The sequence below is a fragment of the Coregonus clupeaformis genome, unplaced genomic scaffold, assembly GCF_020615455.1.
Source record: "Coregonus clupeaformis isolate EN_2021a unplaced genomic scaffold, ASM2061545v1 scaf0585, whole genome shotgun sequence".
In the NCBI taxonomy this organism is placed as follows: domain Eukaryota; kingdom Metazoa; phylum Chordata; class Actinopteri; order Salmoniformes; family Salmonidae; genus Coregonus; species Coregonus clupeaformis.
The window spans coordinates 264,777-277,604 of record NW_025534040.1 but is presented as its reverse complement, the minus strand read 5'-3'; the positions used below and the strand labels follow the sequence as shown (position 1 = coordinate 277,604).

Genomic DNA, 12,828 nt, shown 5'->3' with positions numbered 1-12,828 from the left:
ACAGGTTGTAATGCAACAAAATAGGAAAAACGCCAAGGGGGATGAATACTTCTGCAAGGCACTGTACTGTATGTATCACTAATAACGAACGTCATGTATTTGATTTCTGGCCTAGGCCTATAGAATGCAGTCTATCAACTCAACAGAATCGATAACAGATTGTTCAATTCTATTTGGGTGGGGCTAGAAGACTATTTGATTGGAGGTATGAGGACGTTACTGGAGTTCAGTTTACAAATTCAAACGAAATTCCTTGTTGACAGTGAATCAATGATTCATTCAGAGGTGTGAAAGCAGCTGAAAAAACCTTGCTGATTTGGTGTAGACTGTTGTATAATGTAAAGTGGCACACCATGTGAGTGTTAGAACTGAGGGGAAAGTACTGTATCTGACTCTCGAGTGGCGCAGTGGTCTAAGGCTGTGCCACTAGAGATCCTGGTTCGAGTCCAGGTTCTGTCGCAGCCGGCCGCAACTCGGAGACCCATGGGCGGCGCACAATTGGTCCAGCATCGTCCAAGGTAGGGGTAGATTGCGAGAATAATGGCCTGCTGCTGTAAAATAATTCTGAGGGCTGTGTTAACATGTTACATCTGTGCTTATCAAGCTGATGAAGCAGATGTCTTATGTTATTGTCATGCCAGTGTGGCAGTATAGATAAAGCATTATTTACAATTATTTTTATACAATTATTGTAATTACACCCCCAAAATTCAGACAAAACAAAAAACACGAACATTAAGATTAAGACATACTGTAGGTACAGTACTATAAAAATTGGCAAGACAGACCAACAAATGTGATACAGATCACATTTAGTAAAGAGGCTATTCTTTAGGATAGGTGTAAGCATATTAGAAGGGTACAATCATTCAAACTCTATTGGCACAAAAAATGTATACGTTATTAGGTTAAAAGCACCCACCTTGCACATTTCCTAGAAGTCAGTGGTATTCCTAAACTCCCCAGTAGGCAGGCGGATGTTTAAACTGTCAGTGTAATCACATATCATCAGTTGAGGTAGGAGATTCACATGTTTAATGAATCAGTAACAAAGCTGCTTTGCCTTGTCATTAGCAGCTGATGTGACAGAAAGTCAGTGATAAACAGGGCTCTGGCGATTTATCAAAGGAGAGACTGATACCTATAGCTGACAGGGACACCCTCAGAAACAGGCCTTCATGCATTTGACTAATAGGATGTAATTTACTGGTGGCATCTCATACTGATATTGGTGATTACTCATGATGTCCTCTTGTTGTTCTTGAGGTAATGTGTTGTTTTCTTTGGACTGAATACATTATTGATGTTCATTCGGTATAGGGGTAGGTTCTTATGAATATGATTACTCTGCTTTGAAGTGCCTACAAATTACAAATGAATATAAAGGAACAACACTTGATTTTGTAATTGAATTGAACAAAAAAACTCAACTTAACCATTCCTGGCACTGGAATGCATCATGCATGTGTTATCTTGATTTAAATGTCTCACAAAAGAACCACAAGAGTCTGCAGAATCTCTAATGAGCCTCTCAGCAGTCTTTATTGAGCAGTAAACGTCTTCCTCCAGTGTGTGCGAGAGAGAGAGAGAGTCAGTGCAATGTCAATGGATGTGTTGCCAGTGTGGGCATCTACAATGTGGCCAGTAGATGGCACAATATGTAACTTCTTGTGTGGCTGTCAATGTTTCACTATTAGGCTCACTACCTTTATGTTTCTGCCTTTACGTTTCTGTTCATGGATAGTCAGGAAACGAACATATAACAAAATAAACAGTACAAATATATTTTTTCACTGGAACTGTTTAATGCATCAAAATAATACATCCGTGGGGAATATCCCCAGTAATTCACAGGTTATAGACTTGTACCTCATACACTAACTCATTTTATATATGGAGTGTATCAGTTAGGAGGCCTCTTTATAACACCTTAGCTTGAGTCATTATATTTTGCCCAATATCCATCTTATCAATGTGACCTAATAATCTGATTTACACTTGAAAGCTATTTTATTTAATCACACTGAACATCATTTCATGAAGTACCCCACCACTTTAGACTTTATTGGGTGTTAATGAATTTAATCAAACTCACTGACATTTTTATACATTTATACATTTTCTATGACATTTTTATGATATCTGACATATCTCTGTACTATATGGGTTATTTCTCCACCCGGGTAATGTTTTACTTTCAGTCTGGTTTTACAGGATATAGTCCATCTTTGTAGCTCTGCTTCAACTACATGAAAAAGTCAACTCTTCCTTGTACCGATGTGTCATGTTAGGACCAGGTAGTAGAAACAGAAAGAGCAAAGAGACTTGTATTGCTGTAGGCCACATGGCGTTGGTTGATGGGCTATGACCCTTATTTCCCCATACAGCTTAGGGGGTTCAGGTACGGGGTGTGTCTGAGCTGGGCTGCTGGATGGGGACTATTGAATGCTGAAACAGAGGCTGGAGGAAGAGACCCAGGGTTCCAGTCACACACACTATTATAAAGATCCACAGGAACATACGGTCCACAACCATGGCCACATACTTCCAGTCCTCAATCACCTGGGACCACACAGAGAACAAGGTATGATCAGATTACTGTCATGTTCATACAGTAACACCTGTGACATGCAAAAATTGGGTGTGGAGTATAATATGTGATTGATGAGTAAAAAGTGATGCAAATGTAATATAAGATGAAGAAACAATGAGAAACCACCAGTCTAAATATTGCTGAGCCAGACCTTGTAACAGCTATTGACCCTTTCACCCCTCTCTTCTGCTGTTCTCGGCAGTTTTTGAAGGTGGCCATTTTTCAGGCCTGGTCACCTCACTTTTACATAGATTTATTTATGAAAACAATCTATTACAACAGTCTGGGTTATTTTACTGGGTTTTATTCTCAACTACCTCACATCCCAGTACTCTTCATTCCTGGTTTTTGAGGACCACAGCGTGTGCAGGCTTTTGTCCTAGCCCAGCACTTACACAACTGATCCAGCTGATCAAGGTCATGATCATTAGTGGAGACAGGTGTTAAAGTACTAGGCTGTACACGCTATGTCTCTCCAGGACCAATGGTAAAAAACACTGCTTTGAGTCATATCTCTAGCTCATTTCACAACCCTAACCCCATTGACATGGTCATGGTTCACTTACATTCTGGTCATCGTCGTCCCCCATCATGTGATCAGCCACGAAGCGGACCCCGTCCACTGCATCCTGGACATCTCCCCCCCAGTCTGGGCTGCCTCTCTGGCGGAGGTCCTGGGAGGAGGGGAAGCTGTTGGGCAGGAACTCAGTGGAGCAGGCCTCCCCCTTCCTGAAGGTGTGTGTGTACCCCAGCGGAGCTGCGACTTTGTTGTAAAAGTGTCCCAGGGAGGAGAAGGCTGAGGCAGAGGAGGAAGACATGGCAGTGGCAGCTTTGGCTGTTTTGGACGTGGCGGTGGCAGGGTAGCCCAGGTCCGCCAGGATGGACCTGCGAGCTTGGAGTCGTCTCTGCTGGCGCAGCCGCTGGCGGGCCGAGTTATTCTGGGGGCGTCTCATGAAGAGCAGATGGGGCAGCTTGTTGAGGAACACTACCTTGACCCAGGAGGGCATGGTGTGTGTGCTGGGGGAGCGGTGGTGCACGTTGAGCACACACACACTGGTGATGATGGAGAAGGTCACCAGCACCATGGTGAACATCAGGTACTTCCCAATCAGAGGCACGTCCAGCGAGGTGGGAGGGACGATCTTGGAGATCAGGAGGAGGAACACAGTGAGGGCCAGGAGGACTGAGATACACAGAGTCATCTTCTCCCCACAGTCAGATGGCAGGTAGAAGACCAGGATGGCCAGAGAGGTGATGAGGACACAGGGGATGATCAGGTTGATGGTGTAGAACAGCGGCTTCCTCTTGATGATGAAGTCATAGGTGAGATCTACGTAGGTAGGATCCAGAAGATTAACCGTCCGCCTGCCCGGCAGGGCCAAGATGTCCCATTCCCCACTGGGCGTGAAGTCGTCCATGCTGGCCACCCCTGACTTCAGGACCAGATCGAGCTCAGTGTGGTCGTAGGTCCACGACCGGAACTTGAGCGTGCAGTTCTGCTGGTCAAAGGGGAAGTGCTTGACCTCGATCTTGCAGGCACTCTTATAGATGGCCGGAGGGAGCCAGAAGATGCTGCCGTTGAACTGGACAATGGCATTGGTAAAGACTGTTACCTCATAGGTTCCATCCGCACTATGGAGAGAGGGATAAGCGAGGTAGGGGGAGAGGATTAGAGATAGGGTCAGACTCCATTACAGAAACTGATCTGTAAATTACATGAGAAAATGTGTTCATCATTTAGAAAATGTATCTGGACAATGCTTACTTGTTATAGAGCACAATATCAGGTAGCCAGATGTGTCTGGAAGGAATACGAAGCTTGTCAATGCCATCATATTGAGAAGGGTCCCATGATAGCCTGTAGTCATCCCAGTGCTGGAAAGACAGACAGGAAGTTACATATTTTACATTTTAGTCATTTTGCAGACACTCTAATCCAGAGCAATTTAGATGGGCAATTCGGGTTAAGTGCCTTGCTCAAGGGCACATTGACCGATTTTTCACCTAGTCGACTCTGGGATTCGAACCAGCGACCTTTCGGTTACTGGCCCAACGCTATTAACTGCTATGCTACCTTCACGGTTCTGGCTGTCACACCCAGTCACATAAGGACTCTCTCTCAACACCAGATTATTCCCAATTACACACTTAATTATCATTGAAATGAAAAGTGGTGAATGGTGTGTGCACAATTATCAGTCTGTTCTGTTCCGGATTGTCTGAGTCAGAAGCATGGTTCTGCTTTAATTCAGACTCAGTGAGAAGGACACTGGAGCTGGAGATAGACGAGGGGACAGACTGAGTAATGAATGATTAATAGGATAGGACCATAATCTTCCGCTTACCTGTGTGAGCCAAACGTTGGTGGTCATAATCTGCTCTCTTTCATTCTGGAAATTAAAAAGGTAGTAGAGTGTTAGCTTCATTTAAAAACAGACTATTTACTATACAATACACAAAGCATGTTTAATGACACCAACTCAGACACACATACAGACTCCAGCACACATCTAGTGCACATGCTTGATTTAGAAGAGAGTAAAAGTGAGAGATGTGTTTTCACGCTGAATAAATTCCCTGCACATGGGGTCTATTGTTAAGATAAATGACACCGTCGCCTGGAACACATCTGCCATCTGAGCGCCGTCGGACCTGTTGATAAATTCCCAGAGCGCTTGCATCAACTCTGAACAGCAAGTAAAACGAACAGCCCTAAAAAGGAGTGGGCAGCAGAGTGTGCAAACCTTCACTGCACGCAGCAGCACAATGCTTTAAAACAAATATATCACACTTCTCATACCATTACACTTTACAGGACATTAAAATTTCAATTACCAAAGAAGAGGAGGACAATAAGAGGCCATAAACAGAGGATGTATGTGTCCTGCTGTTATTCTCTGGGCCACGCCAGGGCAGGGAGGAAGGGAGGTAGGATCCTGTAAATCAGTGTGGGATTCCAACGTCCTCTCCTGCGGCAGCTTTACAGCTCCTTCTAACGCAATGTGCTGAAGTTTCAATCTGGACATGACAGAGACGGAGAGCATAGCCCTGCCAGATCCATCCTATACCCATGCTGTCATTAGGGCCAGGGCCTTTCAGTAGAATCTGTGTAAGTAATTAAAATGTTTGCCACTGGCTCCTCTGAGCTCTGCTCTCCCTTTCTGTTTTCTCCCCTCTCTTCTCCCTTTCTGCTCTCCCTCTGCTCTGTCCATCTCTTCCTCTGTCCTCTCCCTCTGTGGTCTCCGTCATCTGCCACATCTCCTCTCCATCTCAGGCACTCTAACTGGCTCTATGGATCGGCTATCATGAGACTCACCACACTGATGAGTTGGGCCAGGGACACCTGTAGTATGACAGTGACGCGCTCGTTTCTGTTTACGGCTGGGCGGATCAGCTTGTTGTAGCGATCCTTTCCCAGCAGCCAGTTCATCAGACGCTCCTCTGAGTCCGCACAGCTGCCACCTGTGGATAGAGTCAACAGTGATTTGGGGATAGTTATGGGAAATAGTCACAGTTGTTACCTTTATTGCAATTGTGTTATGACAATGAAAAAACTAGATTACTGTGCGATAAAAAAGACCCACTGGCTGTTGTGTTTAGTCACTGGTTTTATAGCTGGACTGTCACGCCAGTCTTTTTATGTTGTTTAATGGAGCATGTTTTATAGTCTTGTGTGGACTGGATGAAGACTGTGTTGCTGACTCTGCAGTCTTTCAGTCTGTCAGCTCCCCAACCCAGGACAAATACTGCGACACTTCCTGGTTTCTATACCCTTGTACCTGGAGGTGTTTAATAGCACTCCAAACAAACTGCATACTTAAGTGCGAGACAGACTCCCACAGGGGAGAATGCATGTCTGATAGGGCTTGGGCTGTGTTAAATAGATAGTAAAAAATATGAGGGCCTTGGAGCCTTTCTGCAGAATAATTAACATCCGGGATATGGGAGGGGAGATGTTTCGGTAGAGTGTTAATGATTCTGCTGTTGCAGAGCCAGAGCCTAAAGCCACATGATCAGCCTTTTCTCTTATGTGAGCTACAGCCATGAATACCAAGCCATGAACCAAACCAGCACACCTTCTTCTCCTTGATAAACGACGCGCAAGTCAGGAGTAAAGAGGGCTTTGATTAAAAACAATGGCGAGCACCCCCCCACTCTCTCTCTTCCCCCAACAACCCTCTCTTCCCCCATCAGCCCTCCTCTATAGTGACTAATGCTCCGACATACAGTAGCAGAGAGAAGCTGAGTAGCCCAGTCAGAAGTAATCATTTTGGGAAAAAATGCTTAGTCAAATGGTACATGCCCTGGAGTAATCTTTACAATAGCTGCTAAGACTGTTGCACTGATATTTGGTATTTTATTAGGATCCCCATTAGCTGTTGCAATAGCTACTCTTCCTGGGATCCACACGAAATATAAAACATAAAATAATACTGAACATTAATAGAGAAGAACAGCTCAAGGACAGAACTACATACATTTAAAATGTTATATAGCCTACATATGTAAGGGTATACAGAGGACCACAGTACATACACACAATATCTAGGTCAAATAGGGGAGAGGCGTTCAGCAGTGAGGTGTTGCTTTATCTGTTTTTTTATACCAGGTTTGCTGTTTACATGAGCAATCTTTGATGGAAGCAATCATTGCTCTATATAATACTGTACATTTTCTTTAATTTGTTCTGGATTTGGGGACTGTGAAAAGACCCCTGGTGTCATGTCTGGTGGGTAAGTGTGTGTGTCAGTGCTGTGTGTAAATTGACTATGCAAACAATTTTGAATTTTCAACACATTGTTTCTTTTAAAAACAAGAAGTGATGCAGTCAGACTCTCCTCTACTTGTAGCCAAGGGAGACAGGCATGCATAGTATTGATTCACGTTTATTATGGTAGGTAAAAATAAGATACATGTTTTGACTGTAGATCCCTTCCCAATAGTGTATTATCAGACAGGCCCATGTGCCAGTTTATGCCAGACAATTACCACAAATCCTAATTATCGAGGTATAGCTTCATGTAGAGTTGAGAGTTCGGGAGTGTCCAACAGGACTCCCTCATAGACTGGTGCATGTTGCCATGGCTACCCTATCATCAGTCACTTGGCTGGACTCCCATCAAACACAATGGGTCCTCTACAAGACAGATGGCATGTTGTCAAAGCCCTGGGAGGCTGCTGTCAAACATCCACACTCCTTACCCAGAGGTGAAGGGCACTGGCCAGTGGGAGAGCAGGCCACTCAAACTAGTAATCACTACCTGCTGAGAAGGGCTATTACAGTGTGTATGTGTGTGTGTGTGTGTGTGTGTGTGTGTGTGTGTGCGGGCGTGCGTGCGTGTGTGTGTGTGTATCAACTTGGGTCTTGAAAGGGGAATGTACAGTGAGGGAAAAAAGTATTTGATCCCCTGCTGATTTTGTACGTTTGCCCACTGACAAAGAAATGATCAGTCTATAATTTTAATGGTAGATTTATTTGAACAGTGAGAGACAGAATAACAACAAAGAAATCCAGAAAAATTCATGTCAAAAATGTTATAAATTGATTTGCATTTTAATGAGGGAAATAAGTATTTGACCCCCTCTCAATCAGAAAGATTTCTGGCTCCCAGGTGTCTTTTATACAGGTAACGAGCTGAAATTAGGAGCACACTCTTAAAGGGAGTGCTCCTAATCTCAGTTTGTTACCTGTATAAAAGACATCTGTCCACAGAAGCAATCAATTAATCAGATTCCAAACTCTCCACCATGGCCAAGACCAAAGAGCTCTCCAAGGATGTCAGGGACAAGATTGACCTACACACGGCTGGAATGGGCTACAAGACCATAGCCAAGCAGCTTGGTGAGAAGGTGACAACAGTTGGTGCGATTATTCGCAAATGGAAGAAACACAAATGAACTGTCAATCTCCCTCGGCCTGGGGCTCCATGCAAAATCTCACCTCGTGGAGTTGCAATGATCATGAGAATGGTGAGGAATTAGCCCAGAACTACACGGGAGGATCTTGTCAATGATCTCAAGGCAGCTGGGACCATAGTCACCAAGGAAAAATTGGTAACGCCGTGGACTGATCCTGCAGCGCCCGCAAGGTCCCCCTGCTCAAGAAAGCACATATACATGCCCGTCTGAAGTTTGCCAATGAACATCTGAATGATTCAGAGGAGAACTGGGTGAACGTATTGTGGTCAGATGAGACCAAAATAGAGCTCTTTGGCATCAACTCAACTCGCCATGTTTGGAGGAGGAGGAGGAATGCTGCCTATGACCCCAAGAACACCATCCCCACTGTCAAACATTATGTGGAAACATTATGCTTTGGGGGTGTTTTTCTGCTAAGGGGACAGGACAACTTCACTGCATCAAAGGGACGATGGACAGGGCCATGTACCATCAAATATTGGGTGAGAACCTCCTTCCCTCAGCCAGGGCATTGAAAATGGGTCGTGGATGGGTATTCCAGCATGACAATGACCAAAAACACACAGCCAAGGCAACAAAGGAGTGGCTCAAGAAGAGGCACATTAAGGTCCTGGAGTGGCCTAGCCAGTCTCCAGACCTTAATCCCATAGAAAATCTGTGGAGGGAGCTGATGGTTCGAGTTGCCAAACGTCAGCCTCGAAACCTTAATGACTTGGAGAAGATCTGCAAAGAGTGGGAACGTCTGACCTCTGTGATTGCCAACAAGGGTTTTGCCACCAAGTACTAAGTCATGTTTTGCAGAGGGGTCAAATACTTATTTCCTTCATTAAAATGCAAATCAATTTATAAAATTTTTGACATGCGTGTTTCTGGATTTTTTTGTTGTTATTCTGTCTCTCACTGTTCAAATAAGCCTACCATTAAAATTATAGACTGATCATTTCTTTGTCAGTGGGCAAACGTACAAAATCAGCAGGGGATCAAATACTTTCTTCCCTCACTGTACATGCCTTTTAATGGCAACGCTTTAAAAGTGTTGCGTTGACATTATGTTGATTGGCAGGAGAGGGCAGCGGTGTTAATACAGAGACTGAATCAGCAATGGTTGACTTTTAAAAAGGTCACTCTGCTCCACGCTCCAAAATACTGCATTGTGAAAAATTGCATCTAGGACGAGATTGGGAGGTGAATAATGCACCCTGTCTTTTGACCCAATAGAAAACAGCAGGCAAAAAACATCCTGTCATCTGGATTGCAGTGTTGGCCCTCAAGACATGCCAGAGGTCCTACTGATTACAGAACACTGTGGCATTTAGCTGTATGGTTAGAATATTACTGTATGGTTAGAATATTACTGCCAGGTTCTCCACACTGAGCACAGACAGACTGGTCACCAGCCAGGTCTGTGTGCTTTAGCCAGTTCCCCTGGCTTTATTGTCAGGCCATACATGTTATGACAACGAACCAAACAAGACAGAGTGGACAAGTAAAAAGCTACACATAGCATCTATCCCAGCCGTGAAATCCGCTTGCAAGAAGGTGCTGTGAATGGCCAGTGTACTGTATAGGCAAAGTGTGATATATGATCCTTTACTCTCCCAGTGACTTCCCTCTCCCTTCCTGAGAAGGGCCGGTCAGAGCTCCTTCATCAGTATTACCGAGGTGGTCATGTCCATTTGATGCCCTTTTGTTGGAAACCTTTTAACCAAACGCCTCCTCCAACCACAGCACAGTGAACACACACAACATGTTCTCTAAGATAATACCCAGAATGCCTCTATCTTTGCTGACTGATTGTAAAGGTTACTGTAACATAATAGGTTTGACTTAGTGACTCAGGATAAGAGAGAGCATTTAAATTGAAATATACACTATATATGCAAATTAGTGGATTTGGCTACTTCAGCCACACCAGTTGCTGACAGGTGTATAAAATAGAGCACACAGCCATGCAATCTCCATAGAAAAACATTGGCAGTAGAATGGCCTTACTGAAGAGCTCAGTGACTTTCAACGTGGCACCGTCATATGATGCCACCTTTCCAACAAGTCAGTTTGTCAAAATTCTGTGCTTCCAACTTTGTGGCAACAGTTTGGGGAAGGCCCTTTCCTATTTCAGCACGACAATGCCCCCGTGCACAAAGCGAGCTCCATACAGAAATGGTTTGTCGAGATCAGTGTGGAAGAACTTGACTGGCCTGCACAGAGCCCTGACCTCAACCCCATCGAACACCTTTGGGATGAATTGGAACGTCGACTGCGAGCCAGGCCTAATCGCCCAACATCAGTGCCCGACCTCACTAATACTCTTGTGGCTGAATGGAAGCGAGTCCCCACAGCAATGTTCCAACATCTAGTGTAAAGCCTTCCCAGAAGAGTGGAGGCTGTTATAGCAGCAAAGGGGGGAACAACTCTATATTAATGCCCATCATTTTGGAATGAGATGTTCGACGAGCAGGTGTCCACATACTTTTGGTCATGTAGTGTATCTCTGCATTAGCTGACTCAGCCGCGTCTCATAGACTAGACGTAACATAGTAAATTTAAATCCGGTACACTCAAATTATACTCATGTTATGTGTGGTATGGTTACATAGGACAGAAGGTTACTTAAGGCAAAAAATGAAAGGTGGGTGGGCATATAATGTGAACATCTAGCAACCCAAAGGTTACGTGTTCGAATCTCATCACAGACAACTTAAGCATTTTAGCTAATTAGCAACTTTCAACTACTTACTACTTTTTAGCTACTTTGCAACTACTTAGCATTTTAGCTAAACCTTCCCCTATCCATAACCTTAACCCTTTTAGCTAACCCTTCCCCTAACCCTTTAACCTAACTCCTAACCTTAACCCTAACCCCTAGCCTAGCTAATATTAGCCAGCTAGCTAACTTTAGCGTTAGCCACCTAGCCTACGTTAGTCACAACAAATTTGAATTCTTAACATAGCATACATTTTGAAGATTCGTAACATATTGTATGTTTGTCAAATTCGTAACATATCATACGAATTGTAATTCATAATATATCATTTTAAATGGATGATGGACATCCACAAATTAATGCATGCCATACCAAACGTAACCTATCATACTAAATGGAGTGTGTCAGATTTAAGTAAATAATTATATGAAATGCTCTGAGGCCAGGTTGCCTGACTAGCCTGTGAATGTGCTTCAGTGCTTGTCCTCCTATGTGCGACCTAATAAAGGGTAATACAAATATTTTTTTATTCTCTTGACAGTATTGTATCTAATTTATTTAATTAAGCCATCAATACATTTTGAACTATGTTCCTCTCTGATAATAAAATAAACACCTTTATGCACTCACGGAAATTAAATAATTTGCACTGTTGGTGAATTACAAAAGTTAACCTCCTGAAGATGTACAGTTATAACAACAAGAACAACAACCCATTGTAGAGAAAAAAATTTCAACTGAACTGACAATGCAATCGAAATTCACATACATTAAATACTTACATTTTATAAAAGTGAAAAGGAAAGCAAGGAGAGTGAGAGTCCGTGTCATTTTGACAGTGTCACGATATCCATCCGTGTCCTCATTCAGGAAGCCTATTAATAAGAATAGTATCTAACGTGCTTACCAATCATTCCCAACTCCTAAAAAGCTCCACACACGAGCGCCTGTCTGGCTCTACAAATAACGACACCCGCATTAGTTAGAACAAATGTGTACTGAAAACGGTGTGTCTGTACCAGGTCGAGATTTGCAGCTACGTTGGGATAGAAACGTGACCCTTTCCCCAACATACACCGTTCCACCTTCCTCACTCGTTGCGCATCGCTCTCACACACAAAATTATCTCCTCCTAAGCGAAAATCTTCGATCATCGACTAACTGCTATCCTTCCTTCAATGTTGATACTTAGCCATGTGAGTTGTTATAGGTTGTAGGCAGGTTTCTGTGGTACTACTTAGGCTATAAACAATAACATGTATGACAATAAAAGGTTTTGTTTTCTTGATTTATTAATCCACAACAAAATCAATCAAATCTATATTCATATGATCATCTGTGACCAGAGTGTCATGTGTTGAATCTAGACCACTATATGCATGCTAGTTTTTATTTTTTTATACTATATTATTATTTTCCCAATATTAAACCTGCCACATGGATAAGTTGCCAAAACACCAATATAGGTCACATGGTGACCTAAGTTACCCTACATGAGGATTTCTCAATTAACTGACAACCAAATGGACTGGAGCGCTTTATGAAACGTTTTATTAGTGTCCATATTGTGTTAGATGACCAGAAGAATGTCTGTCCCCTCATCAGATGGCA

General features: G+C 43.3%; 1 protein-coding gene across 1 annotated transcript; it reads right to left on the bottom strand.

Moving 5' to 3' along the window:
* Positions 1 to 1,800: 1,800 nt before the first annotated feature.
* On the bottom strand, positions 1,801 to 12,315 carry LOC121582270 (neuronal acetylcholine receptor subunit beta-4-like). The gene is made up of 6 exons (XM_045216040.1): positions 12,000 to 12,315; positions 5,910 to 6,055; positions 4,939 to 4,983; positions 4,359 to 4,468; positions 3,160 to 4,225; positions 1,801 to 2,562 (listed from the first exon to the last, which is right to left on the bottom strand). The coding sequence occupies exons 1-6, from the start codon at positions 12,046 to 12,048 to the stop codon at positions 2,398 to 2,400; spliced, it is 1,581 nt and encodes a 526-aa protein (XP_045071975.1). The 5' UTR covers positions 12,049 to 12,315; the 3' UTR covers positions 1,801 to 2,397.
* Between the last annotated feature and the right edge of the window lie 513 nt (positions 12,316 to 12,828).